Source organism: Tamandua tetradactyla, chromosome 2, assembly GCF_023851605.1.
Source record: "Tamandua tetradactyla isolate mTamTet1 chromosome 2, mTamTet1.pri, whole genome shotgun sequence".
Lineage (NCBI taxonomy): Eukaryota > Metazoa > Chordata > Mammalia > Pilosa > Myrmecophagidae > Tamandua > Tamandua tetradactyla.
This window is the reverse complement of record NC_135328.1, coordinates 138,783,862-138,800,599: the sequence shown is the minus strand read 5'-3', so window position 1 is coordinate 138,800,599 and position 16,738 is coordinate 138,783,862. Positions and strand designations below refer to the sequence as shown.

At 39.8% G+C, this 16,738-nt stretch overlaps 1 protein-coding gene across 10 annotated transcripts; it reads left to right on the top strand.

The window, feature by feature from the left end:
- Nucleotides 1-1,885: 1,885 nt before the first annotated feature.
- FAM177B (family with sequence similarity 177 member B) lies at nucleotides 1,886-15,638 on the top strand. Of its 10 annotated transcripts, none has more exons than XM_077149192.1 (7): nucleotides 1,886-1,979; nucleotides 3,035-3,195; nucleotides 4,631-4,718; nucleotides 11,573-11,920; nucleotides 12,054-12,120; nucleotides 14,454-14,551; nucleotides 15,319-15,638. In XM_077149192.1, the coding sequence occupies exons 4-7, from the start codon at nucleotides 11,753-11,755 to the stop codon at nucleotides 15,496-15,498; spliced, it is 513 nt and encodes a 170-aa protein (XP_077005307.1). In that variant the 5' UTR covers nucleotides 1,886-1,979; nucleotides 3,035-3,195; nucleotides 4,631-4,718; nucleotides 11,573-11,752; the 3' UTR covers nucleotides 15,499-15,638. The 10 variants fall into 10 exon arrangements, with proteins under 10 accessions (XP_077005307.1, XP_077005314.1, XP_077005309.1 ...); XM_077149194.1 differs by having other exon boundaries at nucleotides 1,956-1,979; nucleotides 3,039-3,195; XM_077149198.1 differs by lacking the exons at nucleotides 1,886-1,979; nucleotides 3,035-3,195 and adding exons at nucleotides 1,986-2,192; nucleotides 3,782-4,017.
- The last annotated feature ends 1,100 nt before the right edge of the window (nucleotides 15,639-16,738 follow it).

Below are 16,738 nucleotides of genomic sequence, written 5' to 3'. Positions count from 1 at the left end.
CAATAATTCTTCTTTCTAATAAATGAGCATTACAAGATGTGATTTTCTATCTCTATTAATCATAGATCAGAAACCTCTTTACATCTAGAAAACCTAAATGTGGCAAAAGTTTTCTTTTAAAAGGCTGGAGGGAAAGTTTCATATTGTACACACGGGCCTCTATACAAGGCCAGTAAGCCTCCCCAAAGGGTGGTGGGACGAATGTGGCCCGTTCTTGAACTATGCTTCTCTGCCACCCTCAGGCAGGCCCTGGGAGAACTGAGGAACCACCCATTGGCCGCTAATGGTTCCACCCCCATCCTCCAGGGCAGCACTCACCTCCAGGCCACTCAGGCCTTTGGTCACCCTTGTAGGGATGAGGTGACATATTGTGCATTTGGGATGGTTTGGTCCCCTGATTTGCTCCATCCACTGTCCCCATCCATCTCTGAAATCTGGGTCCTGGGCCAGGGCTGAGACAGGCCTCTCCAGATGCAGAAGCCTGATATTGGTTTCACCCCTTGACCAAGCAGGTCAAAAGAAAATTGTGACAGTGAGGCAATGAATGTAGAAGAGAAACAAGTGGCATTAGTTCAGGCAGTTAGAAATAGGAGAAAAAGCAGTTGACATCTTTTAGACCCCACTGCAGACTGCGTTTTAAGCTGTGCCAGCCAGAACTCTGCTACTTACTTGAAGCAGGATCTTGGGAAGTTCTTTTCCCTTCTCTGGGCCTCAACTTCCTCATGTAAAGGGCATCTAGAGTTGGTCAAACCCATTCCAGGCTGATATACTATGGTTCTATGGGTCCCTATAACCTCTCACCAGGAGTTGAAGAGATTGAAGATGTGTGGGGAAGGGTAGAGGAGCAAGGAACTAAGTAACAACTAGAGGGAGCTCTTGTGAGTATAGCTTGCTGAAAGGGGACAAGAGAGGGCAGTAAGAAAATGAAGTGAAAAGGGGGCAGTAGGAGGAGTGTAAGAGAGGAAAGTACAAAAGATAGTGCTGTGGTGGCCACCACAATTACCTCAGCCCTACAAAGACTGCTACAAAGTGCTCTCGCCATGTCCCTATCAAGAGGTGGAGTCTAATTTCTCTCCCTTTAAATCTGGGCTGGCTTTATGATATGCTTGTAACCAATAAACTGTGATAGAAGTTAGGCTGGTTGGCTTCTGAAGCTCAGTAAGAAGTAGCTCCTACTTGGTTATCCTGAGACACTTAGATTCTGAGGTGGGTCTACACCATTGTGTTGGAGAAACCACGTCTAGGTATTTAATATTGACATTTCCAAGCATTCCCCAGGCTGGCACCAGATGGGTGGATGAACCTCACTTGGTCTCTCCAAAGCAGCCTGTGCTCCAGCTAAGCATGATGGAGCCACATCTGTGCCTCAGTTGAGATTATGAGGCACAGAAAGGACCCTTCTAAGCCTGACCCCAATTCCTCATGTAGAGGAATGTATGAGATACAAGAAAATGGCTGTTGTATTATTTCACAAAGTTTTGAGGTAATTGGTTATGAAACAAAAGATTCTGGAATACAATAGTAGGAGAGGTTTAAGAAAATTAGCTCCCTAACCTCACAGTAATGAAAAACCCTTAAAGATACATGAACAAGATTTCAGAGTCCTGTGAACCTTTGAGGGTGATTTAGGAGCCAACTTTTAACTTTTCCCGTTAAGGTCATCACAACAAAACTACCGTCTTCTATAGGTCACCGCATTGTATTTCTCAAGTACACTCTGCCATTTTTTAAAAAGATCCCCCCCCCCCCCCAGAATGGCTAAAATGGGAGAGAAACAATATCAATTGTTCACACCTCTGGAGGACCTCAGCTGTAGGGGCGGCTGTCCCCTCAGGGACTGGGCTGACTCCAGTGAGTCAGCAATAGGCTAATTGTTGTGTAAAAACGAAAGTGTAACTATGACTCAACCTCAGGTCTGGTTCGTGACTTTCAGGCGCCAACCTGCAGGAACAGCTTGCGGCCACAAGGGGCTCCACTAGGTGCCGCAGAGAAGCCCACGCACGAGGGGGTGGAGTGGGAGGTGGCAGAGGGGAGGAGGGCACCTGAGCAGGTGGATGAACCAAGAAGCGCTGGGGTGGTCTCTCCCTCAGAGATCTCCAAGCGCTGGAGCCCCCAGTTCCCCATGGCTGCCTTATCCCGTTAGCACTTACAACCTGCTGTTTTATGTCTAAAATTTTTCTCCTTGCTTCCAGGTGAGCCTCTCTTCTTGCTTACAGAGCAGCAGTCACCGTATGCTTTCCTTAGTCCCACCTCCTATAGTGCTCGACCTAAGCCATGAGCTCCCTGTCTTCTCAGATGTGGGATGGAATTTTGTCCTGTTTCATCTCCAGATCTCCCAACCTGCCCCTCCCGTGTCCCCATCACTACTGCCCCGGTTCAGGGCTCAGCGTCTTGGGCTGGAATTAGTGCTTCTTGGAGGATTCCTTGCCATCTCCTCTGCCCTCTGCTGGCAGAGACCTCACTCCCTTGCAGAGCTGGCCTTCAGGGGTTTCCAAAGTCCCTGCCATTTGCACAGCACCACAGATCCGCCAAGACCCAGCTTCCTGATAGTCATCCTTGTGTCCCTCCTCTCCTCTTGCCCTCTGACCAGCAACACTGAAACACTTACAATTGCCCTGAACACACCGTAATGTTTCAAGCCCTTGTCCTTTGCACAAGCTCTTTTCTGTGGCCCAGTACCCTCTCCCCATACTTGCTTTCCCAGAAGAGCCCTATCCATTTTTCAAAACAGTGTTCCTCTGTGAAGAACTTCCTGACCCATAACTCATTTCGCATGCCCGGGAGAAGCCAGGACAACCCCTTCAGACACTCTCCTCAGTGGCTGGTCTAAATCGGGGCTTCCATTTTCTAAGCAGCCACCTCCTTTCCTCCTTTCCATTATGCTTGTACAAGCAACCTGTGTGCTGGGCCCTAATTATTCTCTCTTCATGGTGCAGTTTTCTTTTCAGTGAAATGGGGGGGGGGGGCACACACACTAGAAGTGTCTGCTTAAATTCCAGTCACCTACTCACGGTCATATTGTATTTCTTGCCAGGCAGTAGCGGCTCAGAAACTGTTATCTGTGGGGAGCACATCCCAATTGACCTTCCGCCCTGCTGTCACTCCCGCAGTGCTGGCACCACATCAATGATCTTGAAAGTCTCTTGAGAGACCTGAGGAGCACCCCCTGCTCCCAAGTCTTCTAAGAAAGGAAAGGTAGAAATTCTTAGAGGTGCTTATAAGAATTAAACTGAGGTAAAAAGCATGTTGTAGGGTAATGTTTGGTCCTCTGAAAGATCACTTACAACACATCCATGTGGAGGTATTTGGCGTGAAGTTGGAAATGCTCCCAAGGTTTTTGTAAATAAAAATAAGTAGATTTCACACCGTTCAGTACTGAATCATCTCTATATGATGGGCATTGCAATTACAACGGTGGATTTTGCATAGCACGTTCTAAAATGTCCATTAGGTGGCAGAAGAATTTCACTACATTGATTTTGAGTGAGTGACCTGTCTCTCTCAACCCCCCTAAGAGCCCTATGAATTAAAAAATACATATGTCCGTCTAACACACAATATGTTTATGAGAAACAGACCAGAATTTTCTTCAGAAAGCTAATAAATATCATTACTCTGTGATATAATGGTAGTGAACCAGATGTGAAAGCTGTGTGTGTGTGTGTGTGTGTGTGTGTGTGTGTGTGTACTTCATTTGGTTTGAAAATGTATGACTTTGAAGATGATCTTGAGAGCAGCAAATTGACTACAGGGTCTTATTTTTAAGCTTTTGTTGTTTCAGCTTGAAGGGGGCCAGGGGGAAGGAGCAAGCAGGAGTGGAGGACTTAGTAGAAAACAAGAAACTCTCTTGGAAAACAACATACAAGGTGTCTTGAAACTGGCTTGAGATTTGAGCATTCTGCAATACACCAAATCACCAAACACAAGTCAATCACAGCTTCAGTCTAGAAGTTACTTCTTTTCCTAGTCTCATTAATACAGGGGTCCTTAAACTTGCCTGCACATTGGAATCATCTGGTAAGTTTTTAAAATATTCTGATGTTCATGTCTTACCCCCAGAAATTGTGATTTAACTAGACTTGGTACGGCCTGGCTTTGGAATTATTAAAAAATATCACCAGATAATTCCAATGTGAGTAGAAGATTAAGATCACTGGTTTTATTTAATGTTGAATATGTAAATCTGGTAGACCTTCCCACAACTCAAATATGTTCCACCTTATAAGATACACACAAGAGAACACTTCCACGTCAGCATATTTGAAGGGTTTCTATGACCCCAGCCTAGTTTTCTACATTTATCATCTACCGAACAAACTTCTCACACCAAAATCTGTACTACCTTTGATACCAAACACATAAAAAATTAAAAGAATGGAAAAATAAAACCGAAGGGATTATGTAGGTAAGTTGCTCTTTGAAAATGCTTTGGCTTTCTTTCGGTGGTGATTGTAGAACATGTTTTTTAATCCAAGTCTTTCATTTCTTATGGCATGGATAATATTTACTTTTACCGAAGTATTATGTTTAGCACATTATTTATCTTAACTACCAAATGAAAATTATTTTTCTTTGCTGTTCTTTGGCATCAGAAGCCAAATGGTAACAACTCTTTCTGTTTCTTATTGAGGTTCCTCTGTGATACACCGCCACTAAGCAAGGCAGACAAAACCATTTGAACAATTCAGGTTTCCTCAGAGAGCAACTGAATTGGCCAGGTATGACATTGTTTTGCTCTACATGACAAATTAACATTTGACAGCCTTTTTGCAACTCTGACCCTTGACAATGACAAAAACTTAGTATTGTACCAGTAGGATTTGGTGATTAATTCATATATACATACTTAGTTAGGTATATATGAGTATATGTGCGTATGTGTACATTCATTCATGTTTGTATTGCCCATAAAAGCTTGAAATTATTAACATGCATACTTAACAAACTATCCTCCTTTAAAATAATATTTAGAAGAGGTCAGCTCCTCATCTTTTATGTTATTATTATCTAGTACTTAATATCACTTTGTTTTTATAACCTCCCACACCAAAATAGTGTTTTTAAGAGTCAATACTCAGAAGAAAGAGTCATTACCTACTAAGATTTGTATACTGTTAATTAATTTTGTTTCTTACATCTCACTCTTACCTCTGGGTCCAACTTCCTTTATGCTGTCTTAGTTTGCTAGGACTGCGAAAACAAATACCGCAGACAGCCTTGTATGACAGGAATTTATTATCTAACAGTTTCAGAGGCTAGAAGCCCAAAATAAAGTTGTCAGCAGAATCATAAAATTTCTCCAGAGTCTGCAGCCTTCTGGTGGTGATTTGCCAGTCAGCCATAACTCAATATCTATCTCTGTCACATGGCCATTTGCCTCCTACTTCCTTCTCTTACTCTTGTCTCCCAATTTTCTCTGTTTTCCTTCAGTCAGGTTGGATTATGGCCCACCTTGCAAGGTGCAGTTTGGCCTCTTCTTAGCTAAGAAGGTCTTTAAAAATACAATTTACAACTGAGATCACAGATCTACAGGACCAGATGTTAGAACTTGAATGTGTCTTTGTGGAGGACGAGATTTGATCCATAACACTGACATACAGTTTTAAAATTATTAATCTTTTAGTAAAGATGCAGGAATGGTTATCTCTTTTATAGGTCTGAAAATGTCATTATTTTACTCTTGCAATGATTTTTTAGGTAGGTAGTGAATTCTTTTGACAGTAATCTATTGTTTCAAGGAACCTATTGTTCCTCAACAGACTCAATTTATCCCTTTGTGAGTAAGATGCCTTCTCTATTGTAAACTTTAAGATTTTCTGTAATTTTCATGATCTACATTTGATTTTATTCTTATTTATCCTTTCCAGTATTCTGTATGATCCTCAAACTTGAAAATTTGTGTCTTTCCTCAATTATGGAAGATTTATAATCATTATCTCTTCAAACAAACATTACCTGCCCCATTCTTTCTATTTACTTCTGGGACTCCTATCAGACATATTTTGAACTTTTTCATCTATTCTTTATATCTGCTAACTTTGCTTTTGTGTTAATTGAATGCGTATCTCTTTATGTTGTATTATGAAAGATGTCCTCAGATTTCTTCAGCTATGTTTAATCTACTTTCAATCTAACCTTCATTGACTCTGTATTTCAGTTCTAAAATTTCTGTTCAGTTCTTTTTCAAATCAACCTATTCTTTTTGCATATTATAATATTTTGATACCATTAACTCTTTGACATATTAAACATACTCATTTTAAAGTCTCATATTGTTCTATTATTCTTAACTCTTGGGTGAGGATGTTTCGTCTGCTCAAACTTCCTCGTAATTGTTGATTTCTTCATGTGGTTTGTAATTTTTTTGTAATGAGTACATCCTCAGGAATTTTTTGTTTGTTTACTTTTTTGTTTGCTTCTAGTTCAATCCACTGCACGTTGTTTTGTTGAAACATCCTTCCAGGGAGCTTTTTCATTTGCATCTGACAAAGCGTGTTGGGTTACACTGTCGATAGTTCAGCTTCACTTTAGGGTCTCATATCATGTGGGAAATATGAATTTGGGTCACACAGCAGCATATGGAACTGGCCTACAATCCCAGTTTTTTCCAAGTGACTATTTTTACCCATGTAGCCAACAGATGACAAATTATCATGCCACATTTTCAAGACACTGGATTGTTTTCTAGTCCCAATTTTATAGTAAAGACAGCACTTTATTGGCTTAATTTTATGCAGGTAGCTTCGTTCAGCTCCCCACGTTCATAGATTTGGACTCTCCTCCTTGCACTGGTATTGAAACTCCAGTCCCAAAGCTTGTATTTGGTCTTGTACCTTACAGGATCAATTTCAGCCCCAGCAGCTTACTGTTATGACTTTGAGTTTTCTTTTTCTGACACCTATGTATTCTCTCTTTCTTTTTTAGAGAAGCTAAGCTTTACTATTTGCGTTTGTTTAATTTTATCCAGCGTTTCTGTATCTGGACCAGAAAGAAAAATTCTTCCCTATCAGCTCAGTCTGCTACATTTGCTGAAATAATCTTAAAATATATTAAAAGTAACTAAGACAATGAGTGTGCTTACCACATTAGAATAGTGCCTGATGTGCATTATTAAGTAAGTGATAGGTACTTAATCTTAGCTAGTTTTCATTAAACACTTGCTGTGTGATAAGAATTGCTCTCACGTCTTTACTCATTTATTCCTTGTAACAAATTTATAAGTACTATAATGGGATTATTTCATTCCATATTATTTGTATTTTATAGATGAGGAAACCAAGGTGTAAGTATATTAAGGATTACTTTATCATAATTACTTTTTTACAGTTCAAAACTTTAATGCATAGTCAAAGTACGTGTTTGAAGGGGGGCAAGCGCAGGTGTTCTCCAAAGGAGAAACCTGTAGTGGAATTTTTTTTTTTAATTTTTAACTTTTTTTATTGTATAGTATAACATATATACAAAGCAAAGAAATAAAAAAACAATGGTTTTCAAAGCACTCTTCAACAAGTAGTTACAGGACAGAGCCCAGAGTTTGTCATGGGCTATCATACGGTCATCACAATCGACTTCTTTTCCTTCTTTTTTTGTGAAAAATAACATATATTCAAAAAAGCTATAATTTCAAAGTGCAGCACACAATTAGTTGTAGAACATATCTCAGAGTCTGACATGGATCACAATTTCACAATTTTAGGTTTTTACTTCTAGCTGCTCTAAAAGACTGGAGACTAAAAGAGATGTCAACTTAATGATTCAGGATTCATATTCATTTGTTAAATCCTACTATGTATAACTCTACCATCACCTTTGATTTTTCCATCCCTCTCTTTAGGGGTGTTTGGGCTATGGCCATTCTAAATTTCTCATATTGGAAGGGTCTGTCACTAATATGGGGTAGGGAGATGGATCTATCTGATGTTCTGGAGAGGCTGGGTTAAGTTTCTGGACTCATCTGGACCTGAGACCCATCTGGAGGTTGTAGGTTTCTGGAAAGTTACTCTAGTGCATGGAACCCTTGTGGAATTTTACATATTGCCCTAGGTGTTCTTTAGGACTGGCTATAATGGTCCTGGTTGGGGGTTGGCAGGTTATGATAGGTAGCAAGGTCTAACTGAAGCTTGCTTAAGAGCAATCTCCAGAGTAGCCTCTTGACTCTCTTTGAACTCTCTCTCCCACTCACTTTATTAGTTACACTTCTTTTCCCCCTTTTGGTCAGGATGGAATTGTTGATCCCACAGTGCCAGGTCTGGATTCATCCCTGGGAGTCATCTTCCATGTCGCCAGGGAGACTTTCACACTGAGCAACAAAAGAGGTCCTCCAGAAGTAACTTTTAGGCATGCCTGTAGGTAGTCAAAGCTTCTCTACTATCTACATAAGCTTCACAAGAGTAAGGCTCATGATTGAGGGCTTGGTCTATTGATTTGGGTGTCCCTAAAGTTTGACACAGTACCAGGGGATTCCCTGATGGTAAGGTTTAATAGTTCGATATTCTTTCTCCTCTCCCTCAACAGATTTTGCCAATACTTTTTGATTATCTGCTTAGTATACTCTAGGATGAATCTAGGCATTACAATGTTCTATACAAGATTAAAGGACCTCTTTCTTATTCTGGGCTCCCTGTGTTTCAATTGTTCAAATGAACCATACAGATAGGTTGAGTTAGATTATGCACTACAGAAAATTTCAGTTCCAGGCCGAATAAATCTTTCTTCCATTGGTCTCAAAGATTATGCTCTAAAATATAGATACTGTCTTCCTTACCCCATGTTCTGAATTACTTTAACTCCAACCTGTTCGGCTTCATTCCTATCTCTAAATTTCAGATTATATATATAAAACAGTCTCTTGAAATTCAGAAATAATATCATCACTCCAAACTTAATGTGTCTGCTCTAAAAGCTTACAATCTAGGCCCCTGTTTTCTTATAAGCATTTTCTTCAGGTGACCATACCACTCTTGTTCTTTTATTTCTGGCTTCTTTTTTCTTACCAAATGTCCTACATGTTCATTCACATCGTTGCATGCTTCATGGCTTTGTTCTTTTTGTAGCAACACAAGCTTTATTCATAAGTATACAGCATCGTTCACCGATCTCCTCCGTCACTGCATCCTTCAGCCACCTGCATTCATCGGGCATCATGTAGAGGGCCCAAAGTCCACAGTCCACCAACATATTCAATTTTAGATAACTTCATTGTTCCCAAGAGAAAGAAAACGAATAAACACACCCTAGCCAAATAAGAAATCTAAACGTCCTCTTAACTCTTGTCCCTCCCCACTATTATTTACCTCTGCTGTTGCTGTGGTAGTGCTGATGGTTTCCTTTTGAACATAGCTCATAGCATGCAATAGCAGTTTTCCCCCTGTACCCTGGACTTAAACACTCTTTGTTCAAGAATCATATCTTTGAAGTAGTACTTGCAAGAACTAATTCATATTTCTAGTGTTAATCAGTGGGACACGCAGGCCTACACAACCCCCTTTCAATCTTGTTCATCTTCGATACGGTAATATTACTTATAGACCCACTAGAGAACCACTTTCACTCCAGTCTATTCCCTTACTTTGTAGTTCAGCCTCATTAGCTAATGGTTCACCCACCTCCAACTTCTATGTATCTCTCAGTCCCCTATATTCTGTAATATAAGCCTCTGATTATGACCTTTATGCTGGTCATAAAAGTGGAATTATATAGTATCTATCCTTTTGTATCTGGCTAATTTCATTCAGCATTATGTCCTCAAGGCTCATCCATCTTGCCATGTGCTTCAGGATGTTATTTTGTCTTACTGCTCCATAATATTCCACCGTATGTATATGCCACATTTTGTTGCTTCACTCATCTGTTGATGGGCATTTGGTTTGTATCTATCTTTTGGTGATTGTGAATAATGCTGCTATGAACATCGGTGTGCAAATGTCTATTTGTGTCACTGCTTTCAGCTCCTCTGGGTATATGCCAAGTAGTGTTGTTGCTGGGTCATAGGACAACTCGATATTTAGTTTCCTAAGAAACCGCCAAACAGTCTTCTATTGTGGCTGCACCACAATGGAACATTTATAGTTTCCTGTTTGATTAATAGCAGCCATCCTTATAGGTGTGAGGTGGTATCTCACTGTGGTCGTGATCTGCATTTCCCTTATAGCCAATGAAAATGAGCATTTCTTCGTGTGCTTTTGAACCATCTGTATTTGCTCTTTGGAAAAATGCCTATTATCTTTAGCCCATCTGTAATAGATTTTTGACTCTAAGCATTTTGACTCCAAAACTTTTCAGCTTCACTGAGGCATAATTTAAATTAATTAGCTTTTAACTATAGAATTCAATTGGTTTTGATAAATGTATACAGTTGAGTTATAAGCACTATAGTAATAAAATAGAATAGAATATTTCTGTTGTCCCAAGATGTTCCCCTATACCACTTTGCAGTCACTCTCTTTCCCTTTTCCCCTCAACACTAGCAAACTATTTTTATCTGCAATTTGCTAGTGTAAATATGAATTGGGTTTTTGTTTTCTATACAATTTTACTCATTTTTTTCTATACAATTTTGCCTTTTCTAGAATTTCACATAGATGGAATATGCAGTCTTTTGTGTCCAGCTTCTATAAATTAACATCATGGTTTTAAGATTTATGTGTAATGTTGCAAGTATTGGTTGTCCATTACTTTTTTTTTTTTGCATGGGCAGGCATCCAGAATCAAACCTGGATCTCCTGCATGGCAGACGAGAACTCTGCCGCTGAGCCACCATCGCACCACCCCCATTTCTTTTAATCACTGAGTAATAGTCCATTAAATGAATTTACCCATTTTGTTTATCCACTCACCAATTGAAGGACATTTGGATTGTTTCCAGTGTTTGGTTTTTTGCAAATAAAGCTTTTATGAACACTCACATATAAATCTTTGGATAGTATGATTTCCTTTCTCTTGGAGTGGAGTTGCAGGATTATATGTAAGTGTACATTTAAATTAATAGGAAACTTCTGAAGTGTCTTCCAAAGTGTCTATACCAGTTTTCATCTCCACTAGCAATATATGAGATTCTAATTGCTCCACATCCTTACTGACACTTGATATTGTCAGTCTTTTAAATTTTTGTCATTTTAGTGAGTATGTTATTTCATTAAGGTTTTAATTTTCAGTTCCCTAATACCCAATAAAATTATACATCTTTTCATCTATTTATTTGCTATCTGCAAATCTCCTTTGGTGAAAAATATTTAAATCTTTCGCCTACATCTTAATTGAATTGTTTGTGTTTTAGCTATTGAGTTATTGTTCTTTATATATTCTGGAAACAAGTGTGTTATCGGATATATACTTTGCAAATATTTTCTCCCTGTATTTGCAAAGCCTAGCTTAACCACTTTTAACTACTGCCTATATTGTCTCTCAATACTAATGGAAATGAATGGGAAACTTCTTCAGGGGAATGGTCCTTTCCTACTAGCATTTGTGGGTTTTGAAATTAATAAGGGCTAAGGGAACCCTATTGGAATTTTTGTTTGAAAATCCAATGTTCACATTTTCACTACTAAGTGAATTTCTTTCATTTTGCTAGAGAACTGAACAATCCTTTTGTGGACTTGAAGAATTGCTGAGATCGCAACTATGATGACCTCTGAACTCTCTGTTTTTACCATTCATTGAAAAGAACTAGACACCTCTCCGGTGCAGAAACTGCCTGGGCAACTTGTCCTGAAGCGTCTTGTCTTAAATGTACTAGTTGTTTTGTTTCCTCATGGAGAAGGAGAGTTTCCAGCAGTTAGAACAGGAAGAGACTGGACCTTCCAAAAGGACTCCTAAAAGGACCATCCATTTTGTTGATGGAGACATCATGGAAGAATATAGCACGGAGGAGGAGGAGGAGGAAAGCGAGGAACAGAGAACTAATTCAACACTTGATACTGTAAACTGAGACTATAGTATTTGGGAACATGGGGCCTGAGTGAATGAGAGAATGAACAAGACAGAGTTTGTCATCACTCTTATTATTGATTACCCTCAACTTGGTTTTTCTCTCTCTCTCTCTTTTTTTTCAGTCCAAACCTACATGGGGGGCCTATCCATGGTCTTGGGCAGGGCAAATAGCAAGCACCTCATTTTCTGGTAAGTACTCCTAAGTTTTTGTTTTTCTGTCCTATTTAACTCTCAGAGTAGATGGGGGTTCCGATATCTTGATCCACTCGTCAGCATTCTGAAGAAGTAACGATGGGGTCTCAGTCTATGCTGGAACATTCCCAGTGGCAAAGAACCTCCCATCTCCAGGCAGACCCTTCTATCTTTTGCCAACTCTAGTTAGTAAATTCTTAAGTTGGCTCAAAGTTTGTGTTCTTTTAATGTTCTCACTGATCCTGGTTGTCTTTCTTGGTCTAATACAAAATCAATCTAGGTCCCTCGTTCATAGGACAGGTTTTCAAATATTTGAAGACAGCAGTCAGGTCTCCTTGACTTGACTCTTCCCTGAATAAACTTTCGAGTTCTTTTAGCCATTGCTAAATGACATTATTCCAAGTCTCCTTCTCATAGTCAGTCTCTTGGAACCACAAACTTTATTGACCTCATTTTGGGGAAGGGGCATAATGAATGGCCAAGTGGCTATTTATAATGGATGGAATTCTAAATCCTATTTTGCTTGACTTTTGCCAATTTTCTTTAGAACACAATTGGCAATATCTGATTACTCATTTCCTTTTAACTTGCATATGAGTGTGCATATGATAGAGGGGAAAAGAAATGCAAAAATCTGAGAAAACATTAAAATGTTGTTTACTGAATGCCTATAATGTGCCCGGCACTGTGCTGGACTCTGGGGCACAAAGACAAATGGTACAGTCTGTGCTTTCAAGAGGAGCAATATTACGTAGATAATATAGACCAGTAAACATGCCTATAATTATAATTTATTGCCACAGTTACCAGGATAAAAAAGCCTAGGGACTATGGACTAAGAGACTTGGGAATGTTGACATAAGAAAGAGACATGTTGTCAGAGCTATGAAAATATGTCTGGCTGAGGCCAAGTTGAGAACTGAGGCAAGAGAGTGATGTGGGGGGCAGGGGTCTTTAAATTACAGTAAAAAGTGATACGGGTTCTTTAGTCAGATGATATTAGCCTCTAAGGAATAAAAAAAGTTTAGGGTGGGAATTAACAATTTAGAAGTAACACAGGTGAACACAGACCCTACCTGGATCAGAGTACTTGACAGAAGTGTTGTCTTCCAGCAAGTTCTATGCTTTTGGTGATTGATGCTCTTATTGATTGAAGAATAATATTTTGGAGGGAGGAACCCAGAGGAAATTAGGTAAGGGGAGAGGAAGCAAAAATCAATATGGGATTGAGAGTATGGAGGAGAACAGTGACCACAGTGGTTTACATGTTGGGCTTTGACTCAGGGTGGCAGGGATCGGATGCCTTGAGGGTTCCTCAAAGGACTATGGTGTTGAAGTGCTTCTGCTCGGGCCTCCTGATAGTAGCAGAGGCATAAATATGGTGGCCGTCAGTGTTGTGCCTCCTCACAGAGACCGAGTAGAGTAGGAACCCAAATGGTAATTCATTAATTCTTTCAATTTAAGATTCTGGAAGCTCATAACCAGAAAATCTTCCTAAGGTTTATTCAGCTATTTTAGAAACTTCTCTTCCACACATGTTTTAGTTACTGTGTCAAATACACAGAACTACAATATTTTTTAAAGGATGAGGTACATGAAAAATAAAGAGCATCATTTTGATATACTATATGAGCAATATTCCTGGAGAGGAAGTGAGTCAGGAGACTCAGAAAGTCCTATGATGGTGGATCGGAAGTCCTCTAACGTTAAAGGGGAGTATTTCTAGGCGATACCTTTAGAAGACCACTCATTAATCATGCTGACCCTTTACCCCTGATTCAAACAATCACAGTGCTGAGCCTGCAGGGCAGGTTGCTGCTGTGACAGCAGACAATGCAGACCTTAAACTGGAGGTAGACAGTGAAGCTGCAGGGGTTTGTCTCAATGCATGGAAGAATTTTTAACATGGTTCTTGTTAACACTGGATTGAGTTGAAATATTCTCAGAGGGATATTCAGCCGATGTACTTGGGAAAGGGCAGAATCAGTTCCGATTGGTCAGGACTCATGCCACACCTGTTGTTAAGTAGTTTGAAAATCCTTCCTGACATATGCACCTGGAAAGGGAGTAGATGGAATCCCACACAAAGACAAAAAAATTGACAACTTTCTTTTGAGTCCTAGAATTTTTTGAGAGTTCAGAGCAAGTGCAATCTTTTGTCTTGAAGTTAAATGTAATAATAGATCGCTTGAGGGCAAATTTAAATTCTTGGCACCTCTCAGTTTTAATTATTTTAAAAAATATATATTTATTGAAAAATATCCACATATGTACAATCTCAGTTTTAGTTATTAATTCTGTTTGCTAAAATGTTTGTTCTCTCCTTTTAGCATGTGAATTCCTTGGTGGAAGATTTGCTATCTGCCTTGGTCTTCATCAACCCAAACATCAGTATGTGCTAAATGAGTACTACAGAATTCAAAATAAGGTATGTGACATAGTGGCTAGGACACCCAGGGCCCTGATATGGGAAGCCTGGTTGCTCTAACTTTGGGCTAGAATAGAGGAGTCTTTCTCCACCTGGTGATAATGTGCCACAATTTCACTGCACTCCCTTATTTTTCCAATTCCTCTCTCCTGCATGGCACCATTTCCTTGCCCAACCCCTGTGAAGTTAGAATGTCCTGAGATGAGCCAGAGAGGGTAGTTGAGTGTGTAAACTGAGACTGCTTGAGGAAGCTTTTTATGAGGGGGGTGGACTAGGGTGGGGGGGGAGGGTGCATGGTCTGGGAATTAAACTCGGGTCTCCTGCCTGGAAGTTGAGCATTCTACCACTGAGCCACCCGTTGAGGAAGCTTTTTAATTAAAAAAATTTTTATTGTAGTACCATATATACAACATAAAACCCATTTTTAACCACTTTCGAATTTACAATTTGGAGGGTGTTAATTACATTCCTAGTGTTGTGCTACCATCACTACACCTCTCACCAAAACTTTTCTATCAACCCAAACAGAAACTCTGCACCCAAGAAGCATTAACTCCCCAGTCCACATCCACCCTGCTCTGCCCCCCCATTACCTGTCATCTACTTTCCATCTCTATAAATTTATATATTCTAGTTATTTTATATAAGCGAAATCATGCAAAATATATGCCTTAAAGAAGCTTTTTTATAAAGGCATCTCTACAAGGTTAAAGTTCAGAGGTGTTTGGTTGTCTGGTTTCTCTTTTCTTTATGTCTCTCCTTAACAGGAAAATGACAAGGAGAATGCAGGGGAGTGTTCAAAGGCACAGTCAGCCGTGACTCCTAATGAGAAGTATCACCTGAAGGCTGGGGGCCGAGAGTATGGAACCAGAAGACAGGACATTACAGAGTACCCACCTCAGCAGGCCACAGCGAGGGGTGGCCTGGGGTTGGGTTCCAGCCCATGATGAGCAGCAGTGTTTGGAGTTCCCCTGGATCTCTGCTCCTTAACTATTGATTACCGTGGGAATGGCCTCACAGGTAGCACTTCTGTTCTCCTTGTGATTTATTCTCAAGCATACAGGAATTTCAAGCAACAATCAGATAATTTTGGTCTCTTTCTCAAAATGAAATTTAATTTGTAACCTCACCCCACTCCACCAACCTATACCCTAGGTGTTTTAGTTTGTAACGTGCCAGAATGTGATATACCAGAAACAGAAAGGTTTTTAAAAAGGGGAACTTATTATGTTACAAGTTTACAATTCTAAGGCCGTGAAAATATTCAAATTAAGGCAAGGCTATGAAAATGTTCAAGTTAAGGTACCAACAAGTGGTTATCGTCATTCAGGAATGACTGATGAAGTTCAGGGTTTTCTTCTCACCTGGAAAGGCACATGGCGACATGGCGATGACATCTGCTATCTTTATCTCCTGGTTTCTTGTTTCATGAAGCTCACCAGGGCGTGTTTTCCTTCTTCATCTCCAAAGGTCTTTGGCTGCATGGGCTCTGTAGCTTTTTCCAAAATGGTTCCATCTTAAAGGGCTCCAGGAAGCAACCCCACCTTGAATGGGTAGAGACATGTCTCCATGGAACCCATCTAATCAAAAGTTATCACCCATAATTGGGTGGGTCACACCTCTAGGAAACAATAAAAAAGATTCCACCCAGCAATACTGAATGAGGATTAAAGATTATGGCTTTTCTGGGCTATACAAGATTCAGACTGGCACACTAGGGTTACAAGTCCTGTGAGTCAGTTGAGGTCTGTTATTATTGATGTTTGCACAATAATATAAATGCCTTAAGGAATTAGGGTCTGGAGGTTTGGGGCCTGCAACCCTTTAGCTTTGGGCAAGGGTGCTATAAAGAAGCTCTGTCCCTCAGAAGAGCCTTTGGGCACCACCAAGTCTGAATAAATGTCCTTTCAGGTTTTAACGTAAGATGTGTCCTTTCAAACAGCCATCAGCCTTAGTCGGAAGAAAATGTTGGTAATACTTTTGTTACAAGATGTTTATCAGAGTTCTTGAGAATAAGGTGCTCTTTTTCCCCCAAACCATAAATAAATAAATAAACAAGATTAATCTCTAGAAATATAGTTGAAAATTTTTCAAAAACTGAAAAGATCAAATACAAAAATCACAGTTAGATAACAAAGGCTGTGCTGGCCAAAGATAACTGTGATGTCATTGAAAAAACTCAGGAGT

Excerpts from the sequence above, each read along its gene's own strand:
- FAM177B (XM_077149192.1), top strand. The coding sequence starts at position 11,753 with ATGGAGAAGGAGAGTTTCCAGCAGTTAGAACAGGAAGAGACTGGACCT. Across the intron at positions 11,921-12,053 it reads CTAATTCAACACTTGATACT|TCCAAACCTACATGGGGGGC; the intron begins GTAAACTGAGAC and ends CTTTTTTTTCAG. Across the intron at positions 14,552-15,318 it reads ACTACAGAATTCAAAATAAG|GAAAATGACAAGGAGAATGC; the intron begins GTATGTGACATA and ends TCTCCTTAACAG.